The sequence below is a fragment of the Scaptodrosophila lebanonensis genome, unplaced genomic scaffold (assembly GCF_003285725.1).
Source record: "Scaptodrosophila lebanonensis strain 11010-0011.00,11010-0021.00 unplaced genomic scaffold, SlebRS2 tig00000001-arrow-pilon, whole genome shotgun sequence".
Taxonomy (NCBI): domain Eukaryota; kingdom Metazoa; phylum Arthropoda; class Insecta; order Diptera; family Drosophilidae; genus Scaptodrosophila; species Scaptodrosophila lebanonensis.
The window spans coordinates 13,471,652-13,495,840 of record NW_022060529.1 but is presented as its reverse complement, the minus strand read 5'-3'; the positions used below and the strand labels follow the sequence as shown (position 1 = coordinate 13,495,840).

The window sequence follows — 24,189 nt, the reverse complement described above, 5'->3', positions numbered from 1 at the left end:
CAGAAAATAAAAGAAGAAACCAGGACGGTTTAGCTCTCCAAGCACCTTCAAATAGCTGTTGCCTAGTGTAATCAACACATTGCTGGGAAATCGCATGTGTCCACTTCTTTGATATGCACGGATTATGCATTCGCTGTACACATGAAACCCTAAAATGGGGCGTAACTACGCCCACAAACTGCAGCATCGGATTCGCTCTTCTTCTTTTTACTTCTGCTACGCACGCTATTCGCGTATATACATATATACATACTATACTATAGGTATGTATGTATATACATAACTCAACGTCAGCAATTTGTTTGGATACAGGGTATTTCACTGTCGGGCATGCTCGACTGTAGCATTTCTTCTTGTTTATTGTTGCATGTGTGGTAAAATGTACAGTCGTCGACAAAAGTATTGGCAACATGTTCATTAATTGTTAAGGACCAAATTAATCGAAATTATCGACGTGAACTTGATATTATTAATTATACTCTGTACATAAAATGTACAAGAGTATATTAGGTTTGCGGGAGCTGAAAATGTAACAGGCAGAAGGAGGCGTGGCAAACCCCACAAAGTATATATATTCTTCATATTCGATCTAGCCCTGTCTGTCTGTCCGTCTGTCCGTATGAACACCTGTATCTCAGAGACTATAAGAGGTAGAGACACCAAACTTTGCACAAAGATGCGTTATGTATGTACGCTGTGCAAGTTTGTTTTATTTTTTTGATTTTCCCCCCACTTCCCCCCTATGGGGGTTTTCCCGATGTTTCATCCGTATAATCGCCTATATATCGGAGACTATTAGACCTACGGACACCAAATTTTAGTCCCAGATGCCTTATGTGAATACGCAGAAAATGTGTGGAATTTCCCTCCATCCCCCCTCTCCCATGCAAATCGCGATTTTCTATAACTCCCGTAATTCTTAGAATTTCGAAATTTCAAATTTTGCAAATAGCCCCAGTTAGTAATTATGTATCCGTATGCCAAGTTTCATTATGATGGACCGATTTAACAAGAAGTTATATAAATATATTTGCTGCTGCAGCGCTGCCCGCTGCTGTTGATGTTGCTGTTTGGTTGACTGCTAACATGTTTACTCAGACACGAATATACGAGCATATACATACATACACTCACACAGACGCACTTGCTTTGTATATGTGCAATTATACACCCTTTACGTGAGTTCGAATACCAAAAGAGGTAAAATCAATCAAACAATTTTGTTTAATTTCTCTTACTTTTTATTTTTCTATATTTATTCTAAACATATGTACAGAGTATTTCAAAGTCGGGACACCCGACTTTAGCTCTTTTACTTGTTTTTAGCGGGTCTTGTCCGTCTTTAATGAGTTCAGTATTTTTGCGTACAACTATAAGTTTAATTTCAATCTGCTTATTCTATTCCGACATTCTCTAAAGTTTCCAATAGCAAATTATTTTAGTACGTTCCGAAAGCTATGTACAAATGTATGTAAATTTCTGAAAAATAAAAATTATAACAGTCTGAAATTAAATTAAGAAATGTCTAATAAATTAATCTGCGATTCTCAATCCAAGTACCTAAGCGCTGGCAAATCAAGAGTTAAATTTTGAAATTTCTGCAAAATTAAATATTAATAATATGCAACTAAATAGTGAAATTTCTGATAAATTATATAAAAATATTGTGGGCTCCCTCCTCTGCGATTCTCATACCAAGTACCTAAGCGCTGGCAAATCAAGAATTAAATTGTGAAATTACTGCAAAACGAAATATTAATATTGTGAAATTAAAAAGTGAAATTTCTGATAAATTATATAAAAATATTGTGGGCTCCCTCCTCTGCGATTCTCATACTAAGTATCTAAGCGCTGACAAATCGAGAATTAAATTGTGAAATTTCTGCAAAATTAAATATTAATAATATGGGATTAAATAGTGAAATTTCTGATAAATTAAATAAAAATATTGTGGGCTCCTTCCTCTGCGATTCTCATGCCAAGTACCTAGCACTGGCATATCGAGGATTAAATTGTGAAATTTCTGAAAAATGAAATATTAATATTGTGAAATTAAAAAGTGAAATTTCTGATAAATTATATAAAAATATTGTGGGCTCCCTCCTCTGCGATTCTCATACCAAGTACCTAGCACTGGCATATCGAGGATTAAATTGTGAAATTTCTGAAAAATTGAATAATAATATTGTGAAATTTCTGATAAATTAAATAAAAATATTGTGGGCTCCCTCCTCTGTGATTCTCATGACAAGTACCTAAGCGGTGGCAAATCAAGAATTAAATTGTGAAATTTCTGCAAAATTAAATATTAATAATATGCAACTAAATAGTGAAATTTCTGATAAATTATATAAAAATATTGTGGGCTCCCTCCTCTGCGATTCTCATACCAAGTACCTAGCACTGGCATATCGAGGATTAAATTGTGAAATTTCTGAAAAATTAAATAATAATATTGTGGGCGCCCTCCTCTGCGATTCTCATGTCAAGTACCTAAGCGCTGACAAATCGAGAATTAAATTGTGAAATTTCTGCAAAATTAAATATTAATAATATGGGATTAAATAGTGAAATTTCTGATAAATTAAATAAAAATATTGTGGGCTCCCTCCTCTGCGATTCTCATACCAAGTACCTAGCACTGGCATATCGAGGATTAAATTGTGAAATTTCTGAAAAATTGAATAATAATATTGTGAAATTTCTGATAAAATAAATGAAAATATTGTGGGCTCCCTCCTCTGCGATTCTCATACCAAGTACCTAGGCGCTGGAAAATCAAAAATTAAATTGTGAAATTTCTGCAAAATTAAATATTAATAATATGCAACTAAATAGTGAAATTTCTGATAAATTATATAAAAATATTGTGGGCTCCCTCCTCTGCGATTCTCATACCAAGTACCTAGCACTGGCATATCGAGGATTAAATTGTGAAATTTCTGAAAAATTAAATAATAATATTGTGGGCGCCCTCCTCTGCGATTCTCATGTCAAGTACCTAAGCGCTGACAAATCGAGAATTAAATTGTGAAATTTCTGCAAAATGAAATATTAATATTGTGAAATTAAAAAGTGAAATTTCTGATAAATTATATAAAAATATTGTGGGCTCCCTCCTCTGCGATTCTCATACCAAGTACCTAGCACTGGCATATCGAGGACTAAATTGTGAAATTTCTGAAAAATTGAATAATAATATTGTGAAATTTCTGATAAATTAAATAAAAATATTGTGGGCTCCCTCCTCTGCGATTCTCATGACAAGTACCTAAGCGGTGGCAAATCAAGAATTAAATTGTGAAATTTCTGCAAAATTAAATATTAATAATATGCAACTAAATAGTGAAATTTCTGATAAATTATATAAAAATATTGTGGGCTCCCTCCTCTGCGATTCTCATACCAAGTACCTAGCACTGGCATATCGAGGATTAAATTGTGAAATTTCTGAAAAATTGAATAATAATATTGTGAAATTTCTGATAAAATAAATGAAAATATTGTGGGCTCCCTCCTCTGCGATTCTCATACCAAGTACCTAGGCGCTGGAAAATCAAAAATTAAATTGTGAAATTTCTGCAAAATTAAATAATAATATTGTGAAATTAAAAAGTGAAATTTCTGATAAATTAAATAAAAATACTGCGATTCCCATGTCAAGTACCTAAGCGCTGGCAAATCAAGAATTAAATTGTGAAATTTCTGAAAAATTAAATAATAATATTGTGAAATTAAAAAGTGAAAATTCTGATAAATTAAATAAAAATATTGTGGGCGCCCTCCTCTGCGATTCTCATGTCAAGTACCTAAGCGCTGGCAAATCAAGAATTAAATTGTGAAATTTCTGAAAAATTAAATAATAATATTGTGAAATTAAAAAGTGAAAATTCTGATAAATTAAATAAAAATATTGTGGGCGCCCTCCTCTGCGATTCTCATGTCAAGTACCTAAGCGCTGGCACATCAAGAATTAAATTGTGAAATTTCTGAAAAATTAAATAATAATATTGTGAAATTAAAAAGTGAAATTTCTGATAAATTATATAAAAATATTGTGGGCTCCCTCCTTTGCGATTCTCATGCCAAGTACCTAAGCGCTGGCAAATCAAGAATTAAATTGTGAAATTTCTGAAAAATTAAATATTAATAATATGTAATTAAATTGTGAAATTTTTGAAAAACGAAATAAAAATATTGTGGGCTCCCTCCTCCGCGATTCTCATACTAAGTACCTAAGCGCTGACAAATCAAGAATTAAATTGTAAAATTACTGCAAAATGAAATATTAATATTGTGAAATTAAAAAGTGAAATTTCTGATAAATTATATAAAAATATTGTGGGCTCCCTCCTCTGCGATTCTCATACCAAGTACCTAGCACTGGCATATCGAGGATTAAATTGTGAAATTTCTGAAAAATTGAATAATAATATTGTGAAATTTCTGATAAATTAAATGAAAATATTGTGGGCTCCCTCCTCTGCGATTCTCATTCCAAGTACCTAAGCGCTGGAAAATCAAAAATTAAATTGTGAAATTTTTGAAAAATTAAATAATAATATTATGAAATTAAAAAGTGAAAATTCTGATAAATTAAATAAAAATATTGTGGGCGCCCTCCTCTGCGATTCTCATGTCAAGTACCTAAGCGCTGGCACATCAAGAATTAAATTGTGAAATTTCTGAAAAATTAAATAATAATATTGTGAAATTAAAAAGTGAAATTTCTGATAAATTAAATAAAAATATTGTGGGCGCCCTCCTCTGCGATTCTCATGTCAAGTACCTAAGCGCTGGCACATCAAGAATTAAATTGTGAAATTTCTGAAAAATTAAATAATAATATTGTGAAATTAAAAAGTGAAATTTCTGATAAATTAAATAAAAATATTGTGGGCGCCCTCCGCTGCGATTCTCATGTCAAGTACCTAAGCGCTGGCAAATCAAGAATTAAATTGTGAAATTTCTGAAAAATTAAATATTAATAATATGTAATTAAATTGTGAAATTTTTGAAAAACGAAATAAAAATATTGTGGGCTCCCTCCTCCGCGATTCTCATACTAAGTACCTAAGCGCTGACAAATCAAGAATTAAATTGTAAAATTACTGCAAAATGAAATATTAATATTGTGAAATTAAAAAGTGAAATTTCTGATAAATTATATAAAAATATTGTGGGCTCCCTCCTCTGCGATTCTCATACCAAGTACCTAGCACTGGCATATCGAGGATTAAATTGTGAAATTTCTGAAAAATTGAATAATAATATTGTGAAATTTCTGATAAATTAAATGAAAATATTGTGGGCTCCCTGCTCTGCGATTCTCATTCCAAGTACCTAAGCGCTGGAAAATCAAAAATTAAATTGTGAAATTTTTGCAAAATTAAATAATAATATTGTGAAATTAAAAAGTGAAATTTCTGATAAATTAAATAAAAATATTGTGGGCGCCCTCCTCTGCGATTCTCATGTCAAGTACCTAAGCGCTGGCACATCAAGAATTAAATTGTGAAATTTCTGAAAAATGAAATAATAATATTGTGAAATTAAAAAGTGAAATTTCTGATAAATTAAATAAAAATATTGTGGGCGCCCTCCTCTGCGATTCTCATACTAAGTACCTAAGCGCTGACAAATCGAGAAATAAATAGTGAAATTTCTGAAATATTAAATACAAATATTTAGCCAAAAGAAATACAGCAACTAATTGATTTTATTTAGTTTTTTAACAAAGGTAACATAACATCACCTATCCCTGCAACAGAGTCATGTCTTTGTTGGTAGATAATTATTTATCTAGGCGTCTTTATAATGTAGGAAAGAGGATTAGTTTGTAAACAATTTAAATGTCTTTAATGGTGTTACTATTTAGTTGCATTAAAGGTTTATTTCAGACCTTTTCCTCTTACTTTTTCTTTTTCCCGCCCTTCTCAGCGGCTCGGACAATATTATCCATGTTCTTAGTCAGATCATACAGAACTTGGTCGATCATATCAAGACGAGCATATAAGCTGAAAATAAAATATTAATTTACTGCAAATTGAACTAAAATGAAATACACACGTATCTAAGTCCTCATCTATATCCTCCAGCTCCTTTTGTTTACGCCTTCAGAAAGATACGCAAAAATTAACTAGATAAATACCGGGCATATATTAAACTTACAGATCTCTCAATTTCTCGGGGGTCAACGCAGCACCGTGTGATTTATTCTGTTTCCAACTGGGGTAAGCGGGCGGTTTAAATATGCCTCTCGATAAGCGAAACAAGTGTTTTTTTAAGACATAGCACAAAAAACTAGGCTTAAAAACCATTGTTGATTGAGACGTTCGATAGGCTAATACAATCACTGCAAGGAACATATTCTGAAAGAGATTTAAGTTAGGTGCCTCCAAAATGAACAGGGTTTTAGGTTATCCTCTCATAACATCGCTGTCATAGAACAAATTAACTTACCAGTAATATAAAAAACATGATCATTACATACGAAATAAAATATAATGGACCGAGAATAGGAAATTTTTGCTCTAACTGAAAATAACTGAAGTCTGCCACTAATATGCGGACCGTTGTAAGCACGGACCAGTTGAAATCTTTAAAGTTGATATTTTTGGTTCCAAAAAGCAACAAACCCAATACACCATAAGCAATGGAAACAATTGCAAACATTATAAAAAAGGCCGCCAAGTCAGTCGCAGCCTGAAAAGAAATTTTAAAGCCAATTAAGCTGCGGGAATACACACACACAGTTCCGTACATCGCTGATAGCATGTCCCAGTTTTTTCAATACTGGATTAAAATCCATAAACTTGAGAATACAGATCCAGGAGAGGCATACTAGTATAGCTAAATTGTACCGATTTATAATGTGCCAATAGGACAAATTATCCAAAGGGATGAATTCCGTTGTTGAACTGATTTTTTTGGCAAGATAAGAGATTTCCCTATAATGGTAAATGCAATAAACCAAGAATGCATAAACAATCTGAGGGAAGGTAGTTAAAGCATTTACGAGAAATCATTCCCTAGCATCTCTTAAACATACCATCGTTCTGGTTACATCTACATAGTTTGTGATATTTCGAATGAAATGGTAATTCCCAATCAAAATATACTTCTTAATATCAGCATAGGTATAGTATAAATTTATCACAAACATGCCTATTGCACAATAAAATACCCAACTGGAACTGGTGCCTTTTGCCTCGAGCGGATCTTCGTGGACAGTCTTAAAATACATGTTTGGGTTCACAAGTCCAGTGGGTAATATCTCTGCAATAAACCTGAAGAGTAATTGCGAGTAGATATGAGCCATGGGTTACATCTAGGCCATATGCCAGGGCGGTAACTTACTTTACGATCTGGAATTTGCGCATGTTCATATTATAAGTATTGAACTCGAGCACGGCCAAACGAGAACCACGGTCAAGCCAATTAATCTTTTTAAGTTCTCTCACAATCCTATAGTTTTCTTCCTTATCATAGGTCAAATTTTGAACATAGCCAGCACTAGAGTATGTGTGAACCGATCCCGTTAGTGTAGTGATCCCCAGCGCAGACGCTTGATAAAATTTTGTGCTGCAAAAGTACATATGAACTGAGCATTGAAAAAAGCTTCTGCTCGCAATTACCCTTTATATTCTGGGTCGGTCAATTCATCGAACGGAGAGTAGGATGCATAGCAATTATTGAAATATCTAATGAATGCATAGTTCATTAAACACGAATCGCTTCTTACACGAATCTGTCGTAGTCTTGGGGGTCCAAGCATTATGTTTTCGTTCAAAAATCTCGATCCACGCAGGGTTGGAGCCGTATTTACTAGAAATGTTTGATTTAATTCCATCCCTTCTATGCGCTCATCTGTGTAGTTTCCATACTCTTCAGTAAAGTTTCTGCCGTGAAAAAGCGGCAACGCCACTAGCTCTACGAAATACCAGAAATCTACTATAGTTGTTATATCGGAAAATTGCATTGGTTGGTTGGGCTTTATAAAAACCTTCCGTCCAAATAAGTGCATCATTCTGGAATTGCTATAGAAAACTGACTTTTCTGAAGCTGCATTGCAAACAACGGTGACACATATGAGGTATACTACGAAGATCGCCATTTGCCTTAAGGCGTTGTGTGTTTCCACCTCGCTGGTGTACCGGATGTGTCCATAGTTGGGCGGTTGATGGCGGTAGGAACTCATGTAGATTGGTTTCGTTTTTTGGGTGTATATTTGAGTGAATAATTTATACAAATATGAGTATGGAGTTGTAATTCAATGAAAAAATGTTTTCCTTAAATATTGTATACAATTTTTTTATTAAACATTTCTTAAAATTAATTACTAATATATAGCACGTACATTCGTATGCTTATATACACTGCAATGGCTTGCATTCAAAGTTGGTAAAATTATCTTGTATTTTCCCGGACTGCTAAAAACCCGTATACCCAGTTTCATGACTCGTAGCTCGTTTCATTTCAGAGATCCTTACTTTAATACATACAGGGCGGATGGGCATGTTTAGATTGACTCGTCCTGCTCTGTTGATCAAGAATTTCCATAAACAGAACAGCACATCTGCATAGACGCTGTAAGCCATGTCGTTTCTATTACAGCTATAAGTAAAATAATTATCAGTTCCAAAATAATATAACTGTACGCTTCAATACAGTCATAACGCGATTAAAACGGACAGGCAGGAAATCCGACGGAAGAATTTCCTTGTTTGTACCTTGTCCTTGAAAACGTTTACAATAGTATGTTCTCCATGATTCTTAACGAATTCTATTTAATTTTGAATTCAAAGAAATTGTATAGTAAATTTTATAATTTCAATCAAATTAATTAACAAATTAATTATCGAAGATACGTATATGAATCCCTCTTATGCGTACAAATTTGAAAGACCTATAAAACTCGTAGGATTACATAATTGATTAATATGCGCGTTTTGAAAAAAGACATGTGTTTTTGTACGATTAAAAACTAACAGACCTAAGCAACTTTTGTTCAAACAAAATACACAAAAAATAGGAACACGGAACAAGAACAAAAGCCGTACATACCGTACACTACGGCTGGCTATGTAAGCTATGGCTGCATTAAGGCTACTTTGATTATTCATTATTTAATTATTAGGTAGTATCATAAGACTATGTTGCGGAACACAGCGAGATCGGCAAACTAGGTGTTAATTTTACAAGGCAATTCAATCCTCATCGTCGAGGGTTAGCTCTTTTGTTTGGAATCGCATACGTTTCGTGTTCTTCACAATTCCATTCGTTAGCAAATTTGTACCAGGCTTATCACAAGGTAACTCGTTCCACGCGCGTTTAATTTGAGCGGCAGCAATAGAGTTGAAGTCGTACTTATTTCGTACTGAGGACGGTGATGGTGATACTGACGGGAGTTTGCGTAGCTTTACAACTGCTTTCTTTAAGCGCGAACTACTGGAGCTGCATACACTTGATTTATCTTCCTCATCATTTTCCACAGCTATAGTTTGCGCATTCATGGCGAGGGAACATCCACGCTTTTGTGGAGATATTTCTTTCGACTTAGCTGCTTGGCTGCTGAATGGATATTATTCATATAAAACATTTAAATAATTGCTTATATGTTTTCAATTACCTCGTTTGTTGGTCATATATATTTAGGGTTGGCGGAGCAGCTGCACAATTTTTTCCGGGCTCCTCCGGATGGCAGCCGTAGTCCTCGCCCTTTAGCCAGTTTTCATAGCGTTCCGGCTGGAACCGACGTACAAATGTCTCCATTGATATCTTAACCATATCACTGCGACACTTGCAAATACTCGCTCGTTTGCCATACTCGATCCAACGCTTCGATGCGAAATTTGTAGACTCCGCGCCATTAAAGCCATGATTAAATCCGGCATGATAGCCGAAAGGAAAGGTTATCATAATCTCACCCGCCTCCTGTGTGATTTTATTGTAAGGTATTTTATGCTGCCGCAAAACCTTTGGACTTATCATTGTCATTTTGTGGCGTAAGTATGCGTTGCATTCCTGATAGCTATCGGTGAAAGTCTCGTTGGCCAACTTCTCTAAGCGCCTACCATAGGCCGGAGGAATGGCATACCAGGTTTTCGGAGCACCAAAATGCAAATAATTTATGGAGTACAAGTCCATGTCTTCCGTGTGCCAAGCAAATGAGCTTTTCCACATGCCAAAATACAAATAAGCCGTGTTCACACCGTCAATCTCTATGCCGTAATCCGTGTTCACTAAATTGAGAATGGTGTCCAATCGATCAATGTTCCATGTATCTAAATCTTCATCACTTAGAGTTCCCTTTACGTCCGCCGCATACATAGGCGATATGTACGTTATATTTTTCCAGTATTTCCGCTCTAAATCCTCATAGTCCAAGTGACGTGGAGTCTAGTAACAAAATAAATACACTGTATCAATACACCGTACTAATAATGCAATCCTCTCATTCACCTGATGCAGCTCCGAGTTTGCTTTTTCCATAAACTGACGCAGCGTCATCTGACGTTGTTGTATGTTTATTTGCTGGTACATACCTTGCGTTCTATCCAGGCACAAAGTACACAACATTTTAATTATAATAATAAAAATCTTTGTAATAAGGCGTCAAAACTTACCCCGTTACCACTTGACATATCGGTGCCGGTATAGTCATATTAATGTTTTCGATGTCGTAACCAGATTTCCTCGGAACCCATTCCTTGGGTGGCTTTATTCGTGCAAGACCAGCAAGATGAGCTCCTCGCGACTCCATGTATTCAATGTACGAAGCAAAGTTCTTGAATTCTTCGTAGCTGGGGCGGAATGTCATTATTCGAGGTATTTTAGCTTGCTCGTCATCCCCAAATGCACAACGTGTAAACATATTGAGCGTTGAAATTATTATTTAATTTACTCTTTAAATTTCCGACCAGAGCTGAACCTGCGGCGAATTGACAACCCATGCAGCGTTAGGGATGCCAGAATTTTATGTTACTGAGTGGCAACGCTCTAAGGACCGGAGTTGCATTGTTAACTCAATTATTTAACCGCAGTATGATTTAAAAGAAAAAAAATTAACTTACAAATTATTGAGCTAAGGACCAGCTAATGGTTATAAATAAAATGTGTTTTTTTTACTTGTATGTAAACAGAGAAAATACTTCACCACGAAGTTCCTTTAAAAACGATATACATAAGTATGTATGTATATGTCGAAGGTATTATGATACCATAATGTATAAACAAATTATATAAATATATATTGAAGTATACTGGTTAGAGCTCAGAAAAAAAAAACATATTTAAACTTTACATAAAGAAAACGACAAATGTAATAAGAAGTTTTTACATACTTTTGTATTTTTTTTTTAGGAAATCACGTCCAGACAATCAGGACCCTTTGAAAAAATTATATATTTATTCGTCACGATTTGAACTTTGTTTTTTTATTTCCTTATTCAAAGAGTTTTTATACACACATAAGTGGCGAGCGAGCTTAAATAGCCCGTACACCATGCGTAAATGTACATAATATAGAGTACATAGTAGAGCATAGTATAGATAGCCCTTGGCAAACGGCTTGGCAAACAGACCCGACAAAGTTTATACATTATTTATTTATGTCTGCATTAACGGAAGGATCACGGGCAGTAGTAGAATAACTTAGTGTCCACCTACTCCAACACTCCATAATTTTTATTTCATTTTATTGGTTAACAAACATTATTAAGCAAACAAATGCCATATAAATGCCAGTTCCATTTAAATATATTTAAGCACACTTATTATTACGACACAACATTTAAATTCGAAAAATTGTAGTCGTACAGTCTGGGATACCAGGTTTGGGATTACTTCTGCGATAAATAGCTTTAGTGGGTACAGTAAGGAATTCTCTCTACCATTCATTTCATGCGTGCATATTAAAAAAACTAATGAATACCAATTCTGCCCTCGTTGTGTTCATAAACAAATTGTTACTCTAGTAAGATTCATTTTTAAACCGATCTGAGGCTTCTTTGGCTATATAAAGCTTATAACATTCTTAGTCTGCGTATAGATAACACAAGTCTGCATACCAAGTTTGGTGTCGTTGTTGTAGGTCAAAAGATCTCGATGTCTTTGTAGGTATAACATGCCGGCTACATATATACATACATTTTGTACATTGTGTATTTAGTCTTTCTAGTACAAGTATGCCCTTTTAATAATTTCAATTAAGTATGCCTAACTTTATATTCATTTATTTACAAAGTACAAACGCAATTACATATAACATTCAACTAAATATAACTAAGTGCCCTAAAATAACAACTTATAACAATTTTAATTCATCTTCTATGGAAAAGTAAACCGTCAACATTTTAATCAGACATTTCTATGAATTTTACAAAAACAACAAATTTATTAAAAGAAACTTAAACGATTAGTATACTGGTATCAGTAATAAAAAGGGTTTCTTCGCAATTTCCAGTTTAGATAGTAACAAATCAACAGATAAGAAGGCTGAGTTGGGGCTGCGTTGAACCCTAATCAAATATTAAGGGTTCAAACTAAAAACCACTTTTAAGACTAACCAAGGGATAAAACTCAATTAATTTGCGTATGATCGTATGATGAGCAAACTTCCCAAGAGTCAATTACTTTACGATTATTGTCGTGCGATAATGGGACTATAAACAGCGTCGTCTACGCTGAAGCACTGACACTTCACTTCGTTAATCGGCCCAAATTTGTATAAAAGCAACAGGTATACGCATAGTGCTGTTCAGTTTTCCATCAAAATTGCGCCGAAGTGGTTTACATGTGCATCACAAACCAATAAATTAGTATTTAACAAGAACCAAGTGTGTGTGAAGTGCCTTCGATAATTACATATACGTAATATTTGTTACAATTCGAAACGAGAACCATAAAATGGCTTTTGATAAAGCGGATAAATTAACAAGCGATTTCGAACAGCCTTCTAAACGTAAGTGCATTTTGGTTATGCTTCCTGTAGAGGTTTCAAAAAATTCCAAAAACTACCAACTTAAGACCTAAATAGAAAACTTCTAAGCAGTCACATTAAATTAAATCGGGATGAACTTTATAAAAATTGTAATGCTGAAAAGGAAATGTGAAAAGTAACATATTGGACACCCTTAATAAACACCATTATGTAGATAATCAACTGGAATTCGCGATTACATAAGGAAAAGTAAGCGCAGTCCGCATTCAAGGCAATACCTTGTATAATAGACTGTAATCAGCGCGAAGAGGTGCTTGATACCCGCCAAGCGCCCCATGAGAACAACATGCATAAAAGTGCTTATGTACTTACATATGTACATACATACTTGTACGTACATATGTATGTATATAAGTATGTATATGGACTAAGTATGGCGATAACTGCATGTCTTATATGTACCTACCTTCAAACAAACCTTTGGTTCTTCTCGATTACGAGTTTTTAATTGCAGAAAAATCCTTCATTCATAATGAGCAAACCAAAACAAATGACTCACTTTATAGATGTTTTTGTTTTCAAAATTAATGCCTTATTGACGTATCTTAGACGTCTTTTATTATTTGATAGGCATTCGCCCAAACATACATATGCATTATGTTTTTTCAAGAACACATATCAGTCAACTGTTTTATTGTTCGACATTGTACTTTTTAATGCATGAGATCTGTCGGATGATGCACTTTTATACATATGTACATATACATACGTATAAAGATAAGTACAAATTTGTCAATAGTATACGATATTGAAATATTGCGCCGTTAAATATTAACCTATATTTTAAATATCATCCCATAAACCCATTTAGCTTCATAAAGTAATCCATTTTCTGGCGTATAACCTTCGGTTTATCTTTGAAGACGTTTCTAAAAGCAGTTCAAATAATTTATTGAGTACGCAGTTACATACTTCTTCGAAACCCATGACTACACCACTGTTGCTTCAAACTTTTCCATTGAGAGTGATTTTTATTTTTTCCATTTGTTGTGTTAATGATAATGACACAGTATTTATTAATAAAGCAAAACCGCTCAGTAGAGCTGGTCGTCCGACAGACTATCAGAACATTCTTGGGAGGCAATCAAAATCTTAATTGAATAAAAAAAATCCTAGAAACCATCAGACAAACCAATAATTAGCACTGCAATTACATTGGTATAAAGCGGCGACACATTGCGATTCGCAGAAGACTAAGACATTTATTCAAACCGCTCAACCATGGTTTATTTAATAAGTAGTAATGAAAGGACACCGCTTTTACTCAGCATAGGTTCCATCCGTATACGAAATTGTGGGTTTTTTAAAGTTAATGAACAATATGTGCAACAATATGTGTAATTAATTTTATTAAATAGCAAATGGATTTGGAGCAAGACATGTGCAGGCGGTCCTCTTGTTTTTTGGAATGGTTTTCGGCTACTTCCTGCGCGTTAATATATCCGCTGCCATAGTGCCAATGACGAACCCGGTCTCCGACGCACCTTACTACGACTGGGACACTGATAAGAAATCCCTTATCCTGAGTAGCTTCTTCTGGGGCTATGTAGCTATACAAGTGCCCGCAGGTGAGTTTCTACATACTACAATATATAGTGCGATTTCAATTGTGTGAGTTTTCTACGTTAGGCTTGTTAGCGAAACGTTATGGTGCGAAAATTGTGCTCGGTGCAGCAACTGCCGGAGGTGGAGTCCTTGCATTTTTTCATCCACTTGCAGCTGCCACAAATGACGGCTGGATTGCCATTTGTGTTCTGCGAGTTTTAACTGGTATTTCTCAGGGTACTGTCTACCCTTGTGTTCACACATTATTGGCCAAGTGGGTGCCCTCAACCGAGCGTTCATTCCTTTCAACAACCATTTATTCTGGAGCCCAACTGGGCACGGCCATTATTTTGGCAACTAGTGGTGTGATATTTGATTCCAGCATGGGCTGGCCAGGACTTTATTATATCTCCGGTGGACTAAGCGTGGCCTGGGCCATTATATTCTTGTGGTTAGGCGCCAATGCCCCTGGAGACGTTGTCAGCATGAACAAAGTGGAACGCGAGTATATTGCAGCACTGACCGGCAGCGAAGGCAGCGGTCAGGTAAAGAATTATGATCTCCAATAAGTATGTATATGAGTAATAACCAAGAATATTTATTGCAGCCGATGGCCGTTCCTTGGAAATCCATCTTTACCTCACCGCCCTTCTATGGTCTGTTGGCTGCGCACTGTGGCTTCACCTGGGGCTTCTACACATTACTGACAGAAATGCCGACCTATATGAGTACTGTGCTGCAATTAAATGTTAAATCCAACGCGATGCTCTCGGCACTGCCCTACTTTGCCATGTGGATACTGTGTCTAGTGGTTAGTCCTATATCTGATCTGCTCATTAACCGGGGCACCCTAACGGTCACTACTGCACGCAAACTCTTTAACTCTATTGGTCAGTGGATACCAATGGTTTGTCTAATTGCGCTTGGCTACATGACTTCCGAAGAAAGAAACTTAGCTATAACCCTACTCACCATTGCGGTGGGCGTCAATGCGGGCTGCTCGTGTGGCTATCTTGTCAATCACATGGACTTGTCTCCAAATTTCGCGGGTCCTATGATGGGCATCACAAATGGGCTGGCTGGTGTTATGTCTATCCTGGCACCCCTTATCGTAGGCGCTATTGTAACAGTCGAGGAAAATCCTAGTCAGTGGCGAATCGTCTTCTGGATTACCGCTGCAATATATTTGGTGTGCAATTTAGTATTTGTGCTATTTGGCAAAGCCACAGTACAGACCTGGAACGACCCAAGTAACATGCCTAGCACTAGCACTATGACATTGCGGGACCATTCAGAATTGATTTCTAAAACGACAGCGCCAACGGAACGCAAGGAAAATCGTTTTTGATCCTACAACTGACATTATGATCTAATCTCAAATTTTAAGCTTAAATTTAGTTTTTTGTTAGCCACATAAGTTTGTGTAAATATGTATACCATTAAATGTGAATAAGTGCCAGATATTTCTTAAGTATGGGCTACCTGTGCTTTGACTTTATCATAAATATAGAGCCTTGGCCCTTGGAAGCTATTGTAAACTTGTGCACATTTTTAAAGCGCCTTAAATGCATAAAAATATGAAGATTAAGATTGTTTGTTCAGACAGTACGCCCTTAAAAGATAATGAGAGCGTCGCACGTGTCGAAAGGCAATATATAGTGTGTGGGGTCTCATGCTTCCTTCTGAGAATAACACACATTCGCATCACATTAGTATACCATTTTATGTTTTACAATTATCAGACTGTGAGAATTTTGTTTCGGCTTGTTTATTGTTACCAAGTAGAAAGCATGAGATAATCTTACGAGGACAGTTTTAATGGTTTTTAGTTTGTGTTTTTGATTCAAGCTATCAAAAATGTTCTTTCCGGCCTACATATACATACATATTTAATCTAATCTAATACAAACATGAATGAACAACTTAAGTTTGTTCTTATGGACGGATATATACTACATAATTTGGCAATTATTATTGGACTGCTTTGTTGGAAGGAGTAATAATCTGTGTGCTGTGCAGAGAAATGTTAAATGTATTTTTTATATAGTATTGTGTATTTGTTTGCAAAGAAATTATGAGTAGAGAAAAACACAACGTTCTGAAAATACTATTTTATTTTATTTATTTGTTGTTTTTTGCGGACACACAGTTTAGTTTACTTGCCGTGTGTCGGAAATTTAGTTGTAAGATTTTATGTACGCATAATGCATTAAAAGTGATATGATTAAACTACAACAAAAATTATGATATGATTCCCTGTTTACAAAGAATTTACATTTTACAATGGCTAATATAGTCATACGAAGCATGTGCCCCTTTATCTGTCGCTTGTGTGCCTTTCATGATTGACATGCGGCTTAGACCTAATACTGTTAAAACAATAGCATGTGTCAGTAGATGACTTACTGTCTGTTCAGACAATTGTTAGGTTAACAGACTTCTTAGTTATCAGACAGCTCGCATACTTGAAATAAAAATAATATACAAAAGTTATATACACAGTTTTATCTTGCACTGCGTCTTTCACATGAATCAGTGTTTATGACACAAACACTGCATTTTCTAACGAAAACGTCATTTGCCCATGATAAACCCTAACAAGTACCAGTCAGCCTCAACTCATTTGATTACACGTCACTACGATTTATCTAACAATATGCATACCCAAATAATTACTTCACTTTCTGCTGCAACAGTCGCTGATCATTCAATCTATAGTTAATGCGACGTGGCACTGACCTAGTCCTGATCACTGTCCAAATCGATAGTGCCCAACTGAGCGTGATTGTGGCATACAGAATTGGTGGAAAGGCTCTGCTATTTCCCACTGGAATTTCGGCTCTTAAAGCCGATTTTGGCTGATAGTCTGCGTGCAATTGTTTCCAACTGCATTGTTCGGTGTCTTTTTCTTCCCTGGCTAAATTCTCTTCGAAGCTAATTATCTCATAATTAAGGCAGAATAACTTATCTGGCTGTACAAGTAACTCATTTTTCATAAGCCCACGCTGAGTTGCTGGACAGTTGGCGTAAAGTACAGGTGTATCAATAACCACCGAAGCATAGGAGCTGAAAAATATTCGGTCTTTAAATGTGTCTAAAACAAGTAATATAGCGGAATAAACCCACCTATTATCACTTGGTGCGTGATAACGAAAATGTATCGGCAAGGTAAGTGTGTCCGTAATCTTTGGTGAGCCGCGCAACAAAACTGTAAAGGCATTGGCCTTCTCCGTTGGTTGTTCAATGTCCACGAATTTAGGGTAAACGGCAACTAGCTATATATTTAAGACAATGGATTATCCGCTCAGTCTGATGACATTAATATTACGCACCTTATTCAAACGTTGCAAGTCGTCTAATTCATCTGTGCTTACGAAGACAGCGGCAGGAAGTGACTGTTTCAGTATATATTTGCAATCCTTGTCCACCAAAGAAGGATGGAACTGTACGGTGTATGTGATAGTGCTATGGTGGAAAAAAAATATCGGAGTTATTTATTTCGCACTAACTTATTTTACAATACCGATGCATGCCGGCCTCTTCCATTTTAATGTCCACAATTGGAAGCTGAACTTGATCGCAATTTCCGCAGGTAGCCATCAGAATCAAAGCTTTCCATATCATAACATATTTTAATTTTGAACTTAATTCCATCTTGTTGCCTCTTTAATATGCATAACAGGCGGCGAAATCAATGTAAACAAACAATGAACTTGAATACCAGAGCTCTGTCGGTTCAGTTCCGCGAACTGGTATCACAATTGAACTACTGCCTCAAAATCGCCAAATCCCCTCCTAATAGACCATAAAGCGTTATTGCTTTATCGTTTCAGCAAATTATGATTAGAATTTAACTAAACCATCGTCCAAATTGTTTAATTTTTTATAAAGTACTGCCAACTGGTTCAGAAATAAACTTCCAATTTTTATTGTCTGATAACTTGTTCGTTTTAAACATTTGATCAATTATAAGTTGTTTTTTTTTTTAAATTTAAGTCTTAAACTCATACATCTATGAATGATTAGTTACGCGCTATTTAACTTCCTGTAGAGCTCTGATCCTTGGCGCGCTAATTTGTCGGCTATCTCATTCCCCTTAATACCTTTGTGTGCCTCAACGTAGTTCTGCATTGGAAATAAATAAAGTAATTTATTTGAATGTGTAGTTATTTTATTATAATACTCACCCATTTTACTTGGATGTCCCCTTTTTGCAGTAGCTCGTCCAGTTCCTTGAAATCAGCAATATTTTTTACTGGCTCATTATTTTTTAAACGCCAATTGTGACGTTTCCATCCTTTGACCCACAATGTTATAGAGTTTATTAAAAACTGTGAATCTGTGCTTATGCAAAGTTTGTGTATGCCCAAATCCCGGGCCGTTTTTATTGCATATATAGCTGCCTGTATTTCACCCACATTATTTGTGACGCGTCCCAACACGGGCTTTGCCGCATTTCTATAAATATAAGGAATTAATTTTATCAAGACTCTTACCTATAATATAATAAGGAAAATACATACAATTCGTGTTTTTCGCCAAAATAAACCCCAAAACCGGCTGCAGCATTAGACTGTCCATTGCGTAGGCATGAGCCATCCGTATAGACAATGACATAACCTTCGGCATCGATTTCAAACTCAAATGCCCCGATGCGTTTTAGCCCTGTTGCTTCTAGTACTGTGGAATTGTATCGTGGAATCTTTGTGTTGTAATTACCAGTACCGTCTACTTTCCGTTTCCTGCTGTCCGACTTCAATGGAAACCCTTCTACCTCATTCATCACCGAAATCTAATGGAAACGTAAGTTGTTAAAATTGTTTAAGACTTAGTAACAAACAACTAACCAAATCATCTTCTTTGATGTCGCTGAGCTCAAAATCATCTTCGACATCATCTGGCCAAAAATCTGTGGCTTCTGTTGCGGGCTGCTTGTTTTGTTTGGTGTGCCAACTTGCAGGCGGCGGCTCCTTACGACCAAGTGCTACTGCTACATTCGTTGGCACAAAATTTCTGCTGCATCCAGCTGCTCCAGGACCGATAAACTCCTCAGCCTCTTCTCGTGTTCTAAATTTTTTGTATAGGGCGCCTCTGAATCCTTTCACTTGCTCTTCGCATTGCGCCCACGATTCGTAAATACCAATTTTGCGTCCCTTTGAAACAGCATAATAAAACCCCATGGTACGAGCGCCAAGCTGCCGCAGGAGTTTTGGACGCAAAAAAAACATGCCGCAACTAGTATTTTTAACAGCTGCTCGTTTGTTTCTTTTCAGTGTTATAAAGTATTTGAAACTGTGCGCAGGGCCTTGCCAGACAGTGAGACCACTTCTGTGGTAATCAGGTGGACGTAGGAATAGTTTATTACTTTCTGTTGAAAAATGAATTACCCACAGCAACCGCCCTTGCCGCCTCCGCAGGATTTTTCAGCACCACCCCCTCCTCCCCCACCACCAGCAGATGCAGATGCAAACCGTTCACCGCCAGGAGTACACCCAGCCACTAACACATACAACTTTTCTCATCCGACAAGTGAAAATGCGGCTAACTACTCTGCCTACAGCTCGTCGAACTATTACAACTATGGAGCACCCCAATATTCTGCTGGGCCGCCGTCAGCAAATTACTATGCATCACCACCTGTGCCATCACCTTATACTGCCGGTGGCTACGATCCCGCAATGTCGTATGACCAGTATGGCCAAGGAAGCTACTCTTATGGTAGTTATAAATACCAAGAGAGCTACCCATCACAGAGTGGGTATGCCGCCCCCAATTACCGGCAACCAAGCCAGCGATATACGTCCCACAATCAAAGCTACAACAATTATTCCGGCTACAATAATGTGAACCGCTATGAAGCTAGACACAATTACTACCAACCACGGCCACCTCGGCCAACTCCACATAGCTATTACACTCCCAGAAGTGCAACAAACAACATTTCCTCCTACAATTCCACATCCAGAATCTATAGGGAACGGAGCGACCCCACGGAAAAGCAAAAAGCGAAACCCGAAACCGAGAGGGATCGACTTTTGCGACAGTGGTGTTCAAATTATTGTGAAAAACCAGAGGATTATATAAAGAAAATGAATGCTTTATGTGAGGCAGAGGCGCCAGCAGAGTCATGGGTACGTTCTTCGCCTGCTGAGCTCTATTATCAGCGCACCAAGAACGAAAATGAGGTGCAAAGTAAAGTTCGCCTGGAAAAGCTGTGCGATCTTTTCGACGAGGAATTGTTGCAGAGAGCTGGGCGCGTGCGAAAAAACTTGCCGCCTTATGTGCCACCACCACGAAAGGCGCGACGACGTGTGTGTAAGCATAAGTCAGAGGCATGCTCGTCTTCTAACGATGATTCGGATGACGAAGCTTTCAAAATTGAACAAGACTGCTGCATGGAGGAGCTTTCACGAAAGGTGCAGCACCCGCAGCGGATTCATGCCGATCTCTGGCACAACGATGAGGGGGAAATGAACGATGGGCCGCTATGTCGCTGCTCTGCAAAATCTAGGCGCATTGGTATACGCCATGGAATCTATCCCGGTGAGACGGGTTATAAGTTATGCGAAAAGGATTCAAACAATGCAGGCAGTTTGTATCACTACCGCATAACCATATCACCGCCTACTAATTTTTTGACAAAAACGCCAACCATTATAAAGCACGACGAGCACGAGTTCCTCTTCGAGGGATTCTCCTTGCTCTCGCATGTTCGGCTCACCGATCTGCCCGTGTGTAAGGTCATACGTTTCAATATTGAATACACTATTGAGTACGATGAAGAGAAAATGCCGGAAAACTTCACCATACGCGAGCTGGACTTGTTCTGTAAGTAGTTTATTTAAAACTTTATAATGATAATACATTTTGCATATAGAGTTTTAAAATTTTGGCTAGCATGGACTGTATATGTATGTACACACTTTCGTAAGCTATAATTAATTCCCCTTTTTTTGCAGTCAAGTATCTATTTCATGAGTTGTTGGAGCTAGTTGACTTTATGTTGTTGCCCAATGGCAATAGCAGTGCCGAGGAATCCTGTCCAGCATTTCACTTTCTGCCTCGATTTGTGCGGGAGCTGCCAGATAATGGCAAAGAGGTGCTGGCCATGTGCGAGGTGCTTAAGTATCTTCTCGATAATGCAGCTCCACTGGTCGATCGTCAACAGCTACTACATCTTAATGAAATCAGTCAGCACGAATGGCAGGACTATGTGGACTTCATAAAGGGGATGCTTGTCACCAAGCCTGGATACAAACCATGTTCGTTACGTGTCGATCAATTGGATCGCAATAACTCTGATCTGCCCGAATGCGTTGATCCAGAGACAGGCATTTCGCATCCGGCAATTGTGCATTTTGGAATTCGCCCGCCCCAACTTAGCTACGCTGGTAATCCAGAGTATCAAAAAGCTTGGCGAGAATATGTAAAGTTTCGTCATTTAATGGCCAACATGTCGAAGCCATCGTTCAAGGATAAACGCAAGTTGGAGGAGAAGGAGCTGCGCTTGCAAGAAATGCGTACTCAGGGACGTATGAAGCGCAATATTACGGTTGCAATTAGCTCTGAGGGCTTCTACCGCACTGGCATCATGTGTGATATGGTACAACACGCAATGCTCATACCTGTGCTTACAGGCCATTTGCGTTTCCACAAGTCGCTAGATTTGCTTGAGGAGAGTATTGGCTACAAGTTCAAGAACCGCTATCTTTTGCAACTGGCACTGACACATCCTTCGTATAAGGAGAACTATGGCACTAATCCGGACCATGCTCGCAACTCTCTGACCAATTGTGGCATTCGCCAGCCTGAGTATGGAGATCGCAAGATCCATTATATGAACACACGCAAGCGGGGCATTAACACACTCGTGAGCATAATGTCACGCTTTGGCAAGGATCATGAGACTCTTTCCAATATTACGCACAATGAACGCTTGGAGTTCTTGGGCGATGCCGTCGTCGAGTTTCTTAGCTCTATTCATTTGTTCTTTATGTTTCCGGAACTGGAAGAAGGTGGACTGGCTACCTATCGTGCGGCAATTGTACAAAATCAACACTTGGCATTGCTTGCCAAAAAGTTGCAGTTAGAAGAATTTATGTTGTACGCACACGGCTCCGATTTGTGCCACGAATTGGAACTGCGTCACGCCATGGCCAATTGCTTTGAGGCGTTGATGGGCTCCCTCCTTCTTGATGGTGGCATTAAGGTAGCGGATGAGGTGTTTACCGATGCACTCTTTAAGCAGGACGACAAACTGTTGAACATATGGAAAAATTTGCCCGAGCATCCGTTACAGGAACAAGAACCCCTGGGAGATAGGAACTGCATCGAGTCTTATCGTGTGCTGAAAGAGCTCACCAAGTTTGAAGAATCTATAGGCATAAAGTTTAAGCACATACGTCTGCTAGCGAGAGCGTTCACCGATCGCTCTATTGGGTTTACGCATCTCACGCTCGGATCGAATCAACGACTTGAGTTTTTGGGCGACACTGTCCTGCAATTGATTTGCTCAGAATATCTATATCGGCATTTTCCGGAGCACCACGAGGGTCATTTGTCGCTGTTGCGCTCCTCATTGGTCAACAACCGTACACAGGCCGTAGTATGCGATGATTTGGGGATGCCCACATATGCTGTCTATGCCAACCCTAAAGCTGACTTAAAGACCAAAGATCGAGCCGATTTGCTAGAGGCATTCCTGGGCGCCCTGTATGTGGACAAAGGTCTTTTATTTTGCGAGCAGTTCTGTCACGTCTGCTTGTTTCCGCGATTGCAGTTGTTCATTATGAATCAAGACTGGAATGATCCGAAATCTAAACTGCAGCAATGCTGTCTTACTTTGCGCACCATGGATGGCGGTGAGCCCGACATTCCCTACTACAAAGTAATCGAAGCGAGTGGACCCACGAATACGCGTGTCTACAAGGTGGCAGTTTATTTCCGATCCAAGCGTTTGGCCACCGCCAGCGGTTCTTCTATCCAGCAAGCCGAAATGAATGCCGCCAAACAGGCGCTGTGTGAGTCGCGTGAGCTTTTCCCTCAATTGGATCACCAGAAACGGGTGATTGCCAAAAGCATTAAACGGCAGACGGGCAGCGAAATGGATGCAGATGCGGATAAGCCACAAACAAGCCAAAATAATAAGAAGCCAAAGTATGCAGCGCCGTTTGAGGATGAATCTCATTTGCCCAAACAATACCGTATGCATGAGGACATATCGAGTGATGAGTTACCCGAGGATGATGACTTGGACAACGAGAGGACTAAAAGTCCTAACGGTACGTGAGATAATCTTTTTATTTCAGCATGACTGAACTTTTATATCTTTGTAACTTTGTATGTTAATCTTCAACTTTCAGATAAAATTCAACCAAGGAACCGCAATTCTAGTAGCAGCGACAGTGATGATGAGAGTGTGTCCAAGCGGCCAAAATGCTTTAAAAAGGATTCCATATCAACATCGTCGTCATTGTCAACGTCATCAGATGAGGACTAAAAGCATTTAGCACTTGGGATTGTGAATACAAAAATTAAGAAAAAGATCCTTAAATATTGGTTTGTTCAATTTTATTGAACATTATTGCATTTCCAAAATATAAAGAATCCAAATTTTGTTCTCCAAAAAAAAAAAAACAATG

The 24,189-nt window shown here is 37.6% G+C and overlaps 6 protein-coding genes across 7 annotated transcripts; 2 read left to right on the top strand and 4 right to left on the bottom strand.

Moving 5' to 3' along the window:
• Window positions 1-5,765: 5,765 nt before the first annotated feature.
• LOC115634217 (polycystin-2-like) lies at window positions 5,766-8,213 on the bottom strand. The gene is made up of 8 exons (XM_030531807.1): window positions 7,638-8,213; window positions 7,360-7,584; window positions 7,052-7,289; window positions 6,764-6,991; window positions 6,463-6,705; window positions 6,172-6,371; window positions 6,070-6,114; window positions 5,766-6,017 (listed from the first exon to the last, which is right to left on the bottom strand). The coding sequence occupies exons 1-8, from the start codon at window positions 8,198-8,200 to the stop codon at window positions 5,912-5,914; spliced, it is 1,848 nt and encodes a 615-aa protein (XP_030387667.1). The 5' UTR covers window positions 8,201-8,213; the 3' UTR covers window positions 5,766-5,911.
• A 568-nt stretch (window positions 8,214-8,781) lies between these two features.
• LOC115630401 (probable lysine-specific demethylase 4A) lies at window positions 8,782-10,934 on the bottom strand. 2 transcript variants are annotated; one of them, XM_030526931.1, is made up of 4 exons: window positions 10,629-10,876; window positions 10,465-10,555; window positions 9,632-10,401; window positions 8,782-9,573 (listed from the first exon to the last, which is right to left on the bottom strand). In XM_030526931.1, the coding sequence occupies exons 1-4, from the start codon at window positions 10,874-10,876 to the stop codon at window positions 9,210-9,212; spliced, it is 1,473 nt and encodes a 490-aa protein (XP_030382791.1). In that variant the 3' UTR covers window positions 8,782-9,209. The 2 variants fall into 2 exon arrangements, with proteins under 2 accessions (XP_030382791.1, XP_030382799.1); XM_030526939.1 differs by having other exon boundaries at window positions 8,784-9,570; window positions 10,629-10,934.
• A 1,888-nt stretch (window positions 10,935-12,822) lies between these two features.
• LOC115630413 (putative inorganic phosphate cotransporter) lies at window positions 12,823-16,080 on the top strand. Its single transcript, XM_030526951.1, has 4 exons — window positions 12,823-12,964; window positions 14,362-14,571; window positions 14,633-15,093; window positions 15,156-16,080. Exons 1-4 carry the CDS (start codon window positions 12,910-12,912, stop codon window positions 15,894-15,896), a joined length of 1,467 nt encoding a protein of 488 aa, XP_030382811.1. The 5' UTR covers window positions 12,823-12,909; the 3' UTR covers window positions 15,897-16,080.
• A 601-nt stretch (window positions 16,081-16,681) lies between these two features.
• Window positions 16,682-18,228, bottom strand: LOC115630421 (phosphatidylinositol-glycan biosynthesis class X protein). The gene is made up of 4 exons (XM_030526963.1): window positions 18,072-18,228; window positions 17,881-18,013; window positions 17,675-17,823; window positions 16,682-17,614 (listed from the first exon to the last, which is right to left on the bottom strand). Exons 1-4 carry the CDS (start codon window positions 18,200-18,202, stop codon window positions 17,221-17,223), a joined length of 807 nt encoding a protein of 268 aa, XP_030382823.1. The 5' UTR covers window positions 18,203-18,228; the 3' UTR covers window positions 16,682-17,220.
• A 224-nt stretch (window positions 18,229-18,452) lies between these two features.
• Window positions 18,453-19,820, bottom strand: LOC115633919 (ribonuclease H1). The gene is made up of 4 exons (XM_030531429.1): window positions 19,396-19,820; window positions 19,072-19,340; window positions 18,736-19,006; window positions 18,453-18,673 (listed from the first exon to the last, which is right to left on the bottom strand). Exons 1-4 carry the CDS (start codon window positions 19,774-19,776, stop codon window positions 18,575-18,577), a joined length of 1,020 nt encoding a protein of 339 aa, XP_030387289.1. The 5' UTR covers window positions 19,777-19,820; the 3' UTR covers window positions 18,453-18,574.
• An 83-nt stretch (window positions 19,821-19,903) lies between these two features.
• On the top strand, window positions 19,904-24,189 carry LOC115629611 (ribonuclease 3). Its single transcript, XM_030526111.1, has 3 exons — window positions 19,904-21,376; window positions 21,508-23,829; window positions 23,911-24,189. Exons 1-3 carry the CDS (start codon window positions 19,927-19,929, stop codon window positions 24,045-24,047), a joined length of 3,909 nt encoding a protein of 1,302 aa, XP_030381971.1. The 5' UTR covers window positions 19,904-19,926; the 3' UTR covers window positions 24,048-24,189.

What these genes read in the sequence shown, in the direction of transcription:
- LOC115629611 (XM_030526111.1), top strand. Translation starts at nt 19,927, where the DNA reads ATGAATTACCCACAGCAACCGCCCTTGCCGCCTCCGCAGGATTTTTCA. An exon ending in ACGCGAGCTGGACTTGTTCT is followed by an intron (nt 21,377 to 21,507) that starts GTAAGTAGTTTA and finishes CTTTTTTTGCAG; the next exon opens with TCAAGTATCTATTTCATGAG. An exon ending in GAGGACTAAAAGTCCTAACG is followed by an intron (nt 23,830 to 23,910) that starts GTACGTGAGATA and finishes TTCAACTTTCAG; the next exon opens with ATAAAATTCAACCAAGGAAC.
- LOC115633919 (XM_030531429.1), bottom strand. Translation starts at nt 19,776, where the DNA reads ATGTTTTTTTTGCGTCCAAAACTCCTGCGGCAGCTTGGCGCTCGTACC. An exon ending in ACATCAAAGAAGATGATTTG is followed by an intron (nt 19,341 to 19,395) that starts GTTAGTTGTTTG and finishes CGTTTCCATTAG; the next exon opens with ATTTCGGTGATGAATGAGGT. An exon ending in TTTGGCGAAAAACACGAATT is followed by an intron (nt 19,007 to 19,071) that starts GTATGTATTTTC and finishes TTATATTTATAG; the next exon opens with AAATGCGGCAAAGCCCGTGT.
- LOC115634217 (XM_030531807.1), bottom strand. Translation starts at nt 8,200, where the DNA reads ATGAGTTCCTACCGCCATCAACCGCCCAACTATGGACACATCCGGTAC. An exon ending in TGGGACATGCTATCAGCGAT is followed by an intron (nt 6,706 to 6,763) that starts GTACGGAACTGT and finishes ATTTCTTTTCAG; the next exon opens with GCTGCGACTGACTTGGCGGC. An exon ending in ATAGATGAGGACTTAGATAC is followed by an intron (nt 6,018 to 6,069) that starts GTGTGTATTTCA and finishes TTTTATTTTCAG; the next exon opens with CTTATATGCTCGTCTTGATA.
- LOC115630413 (XM_030526951.1), top strand. Translation starts at nt 12,910, where the DNA reads ATGGCTTTTGATAAAGCGGATAAATTAACAAGCGATTTCGAACAGCCT. An exon ending in TTTCGAACAGCCTTCTAAAC is followed by an intron (nt 12,965 to 14,361) that starts GTAAGTGCATTT and finishes TTTATTAAATAG; the next exon opens with CAAATGGATTTGGAGCAAGA. An exon ending in GCAGCGAAGGCAGCGGTCAG is followed by an intron (nt 15,094 to 15,155) that starts GTAAAGAATTAT and finishes TATTTATTGCAG; the next exon opens with CCGATGGCCGTTCCTTGGAA.
- LOC115630421 (XM_030526963.1), bottom strand. Translation starts at nt 18,202, where the DNA reads ATGGAATTAAGTTCAAAATTAAAATATGTTATGATATGGAAAGCTTTG. An exon ending in GAAGAGGCCGGCATGCATCG is followed by an intron (nt 18,014 to 18,071) that starts GTATTGTAAAAT and finishes TTTCCACCATAG; the next exon opens with CACTATCACATACACCGTAC. An exon ending in CACGCACCAAGTGATAATAG is followed by an intron (nt 17,615 to 17,674) that starts GTGGGTTTATTC and finishes AATATTTTTCAG; the next exon opens with CTCCTATGCTTCGGTGGTTA.
- LOC115630401 (XM_030526931.1), bottom strand. Translation starts at nt 10,876, where the DNA reads ATGTTTACACGTTGTGCATTTGGGGATGACGAGCAAGCTAAAATACCT. An exon ending in ATATGTCAAGTGGTAACGGG is followed by an intron (nt 10,556 to 10,628) that starts GTAAGTTTTGAC and finishes GTGCCTGGATAG; the next exon opens with AACGCAAGGTATGTACCAGC. An exon ending in ATATATGACCAACAAACGAG is followed by an intron (nt 9,574 to 9,631) that starts GTAATTGAAAAC and finishes ATATCCATTCAG; the next exon opens with CAGCCAAGCAGCTAAGTCGA.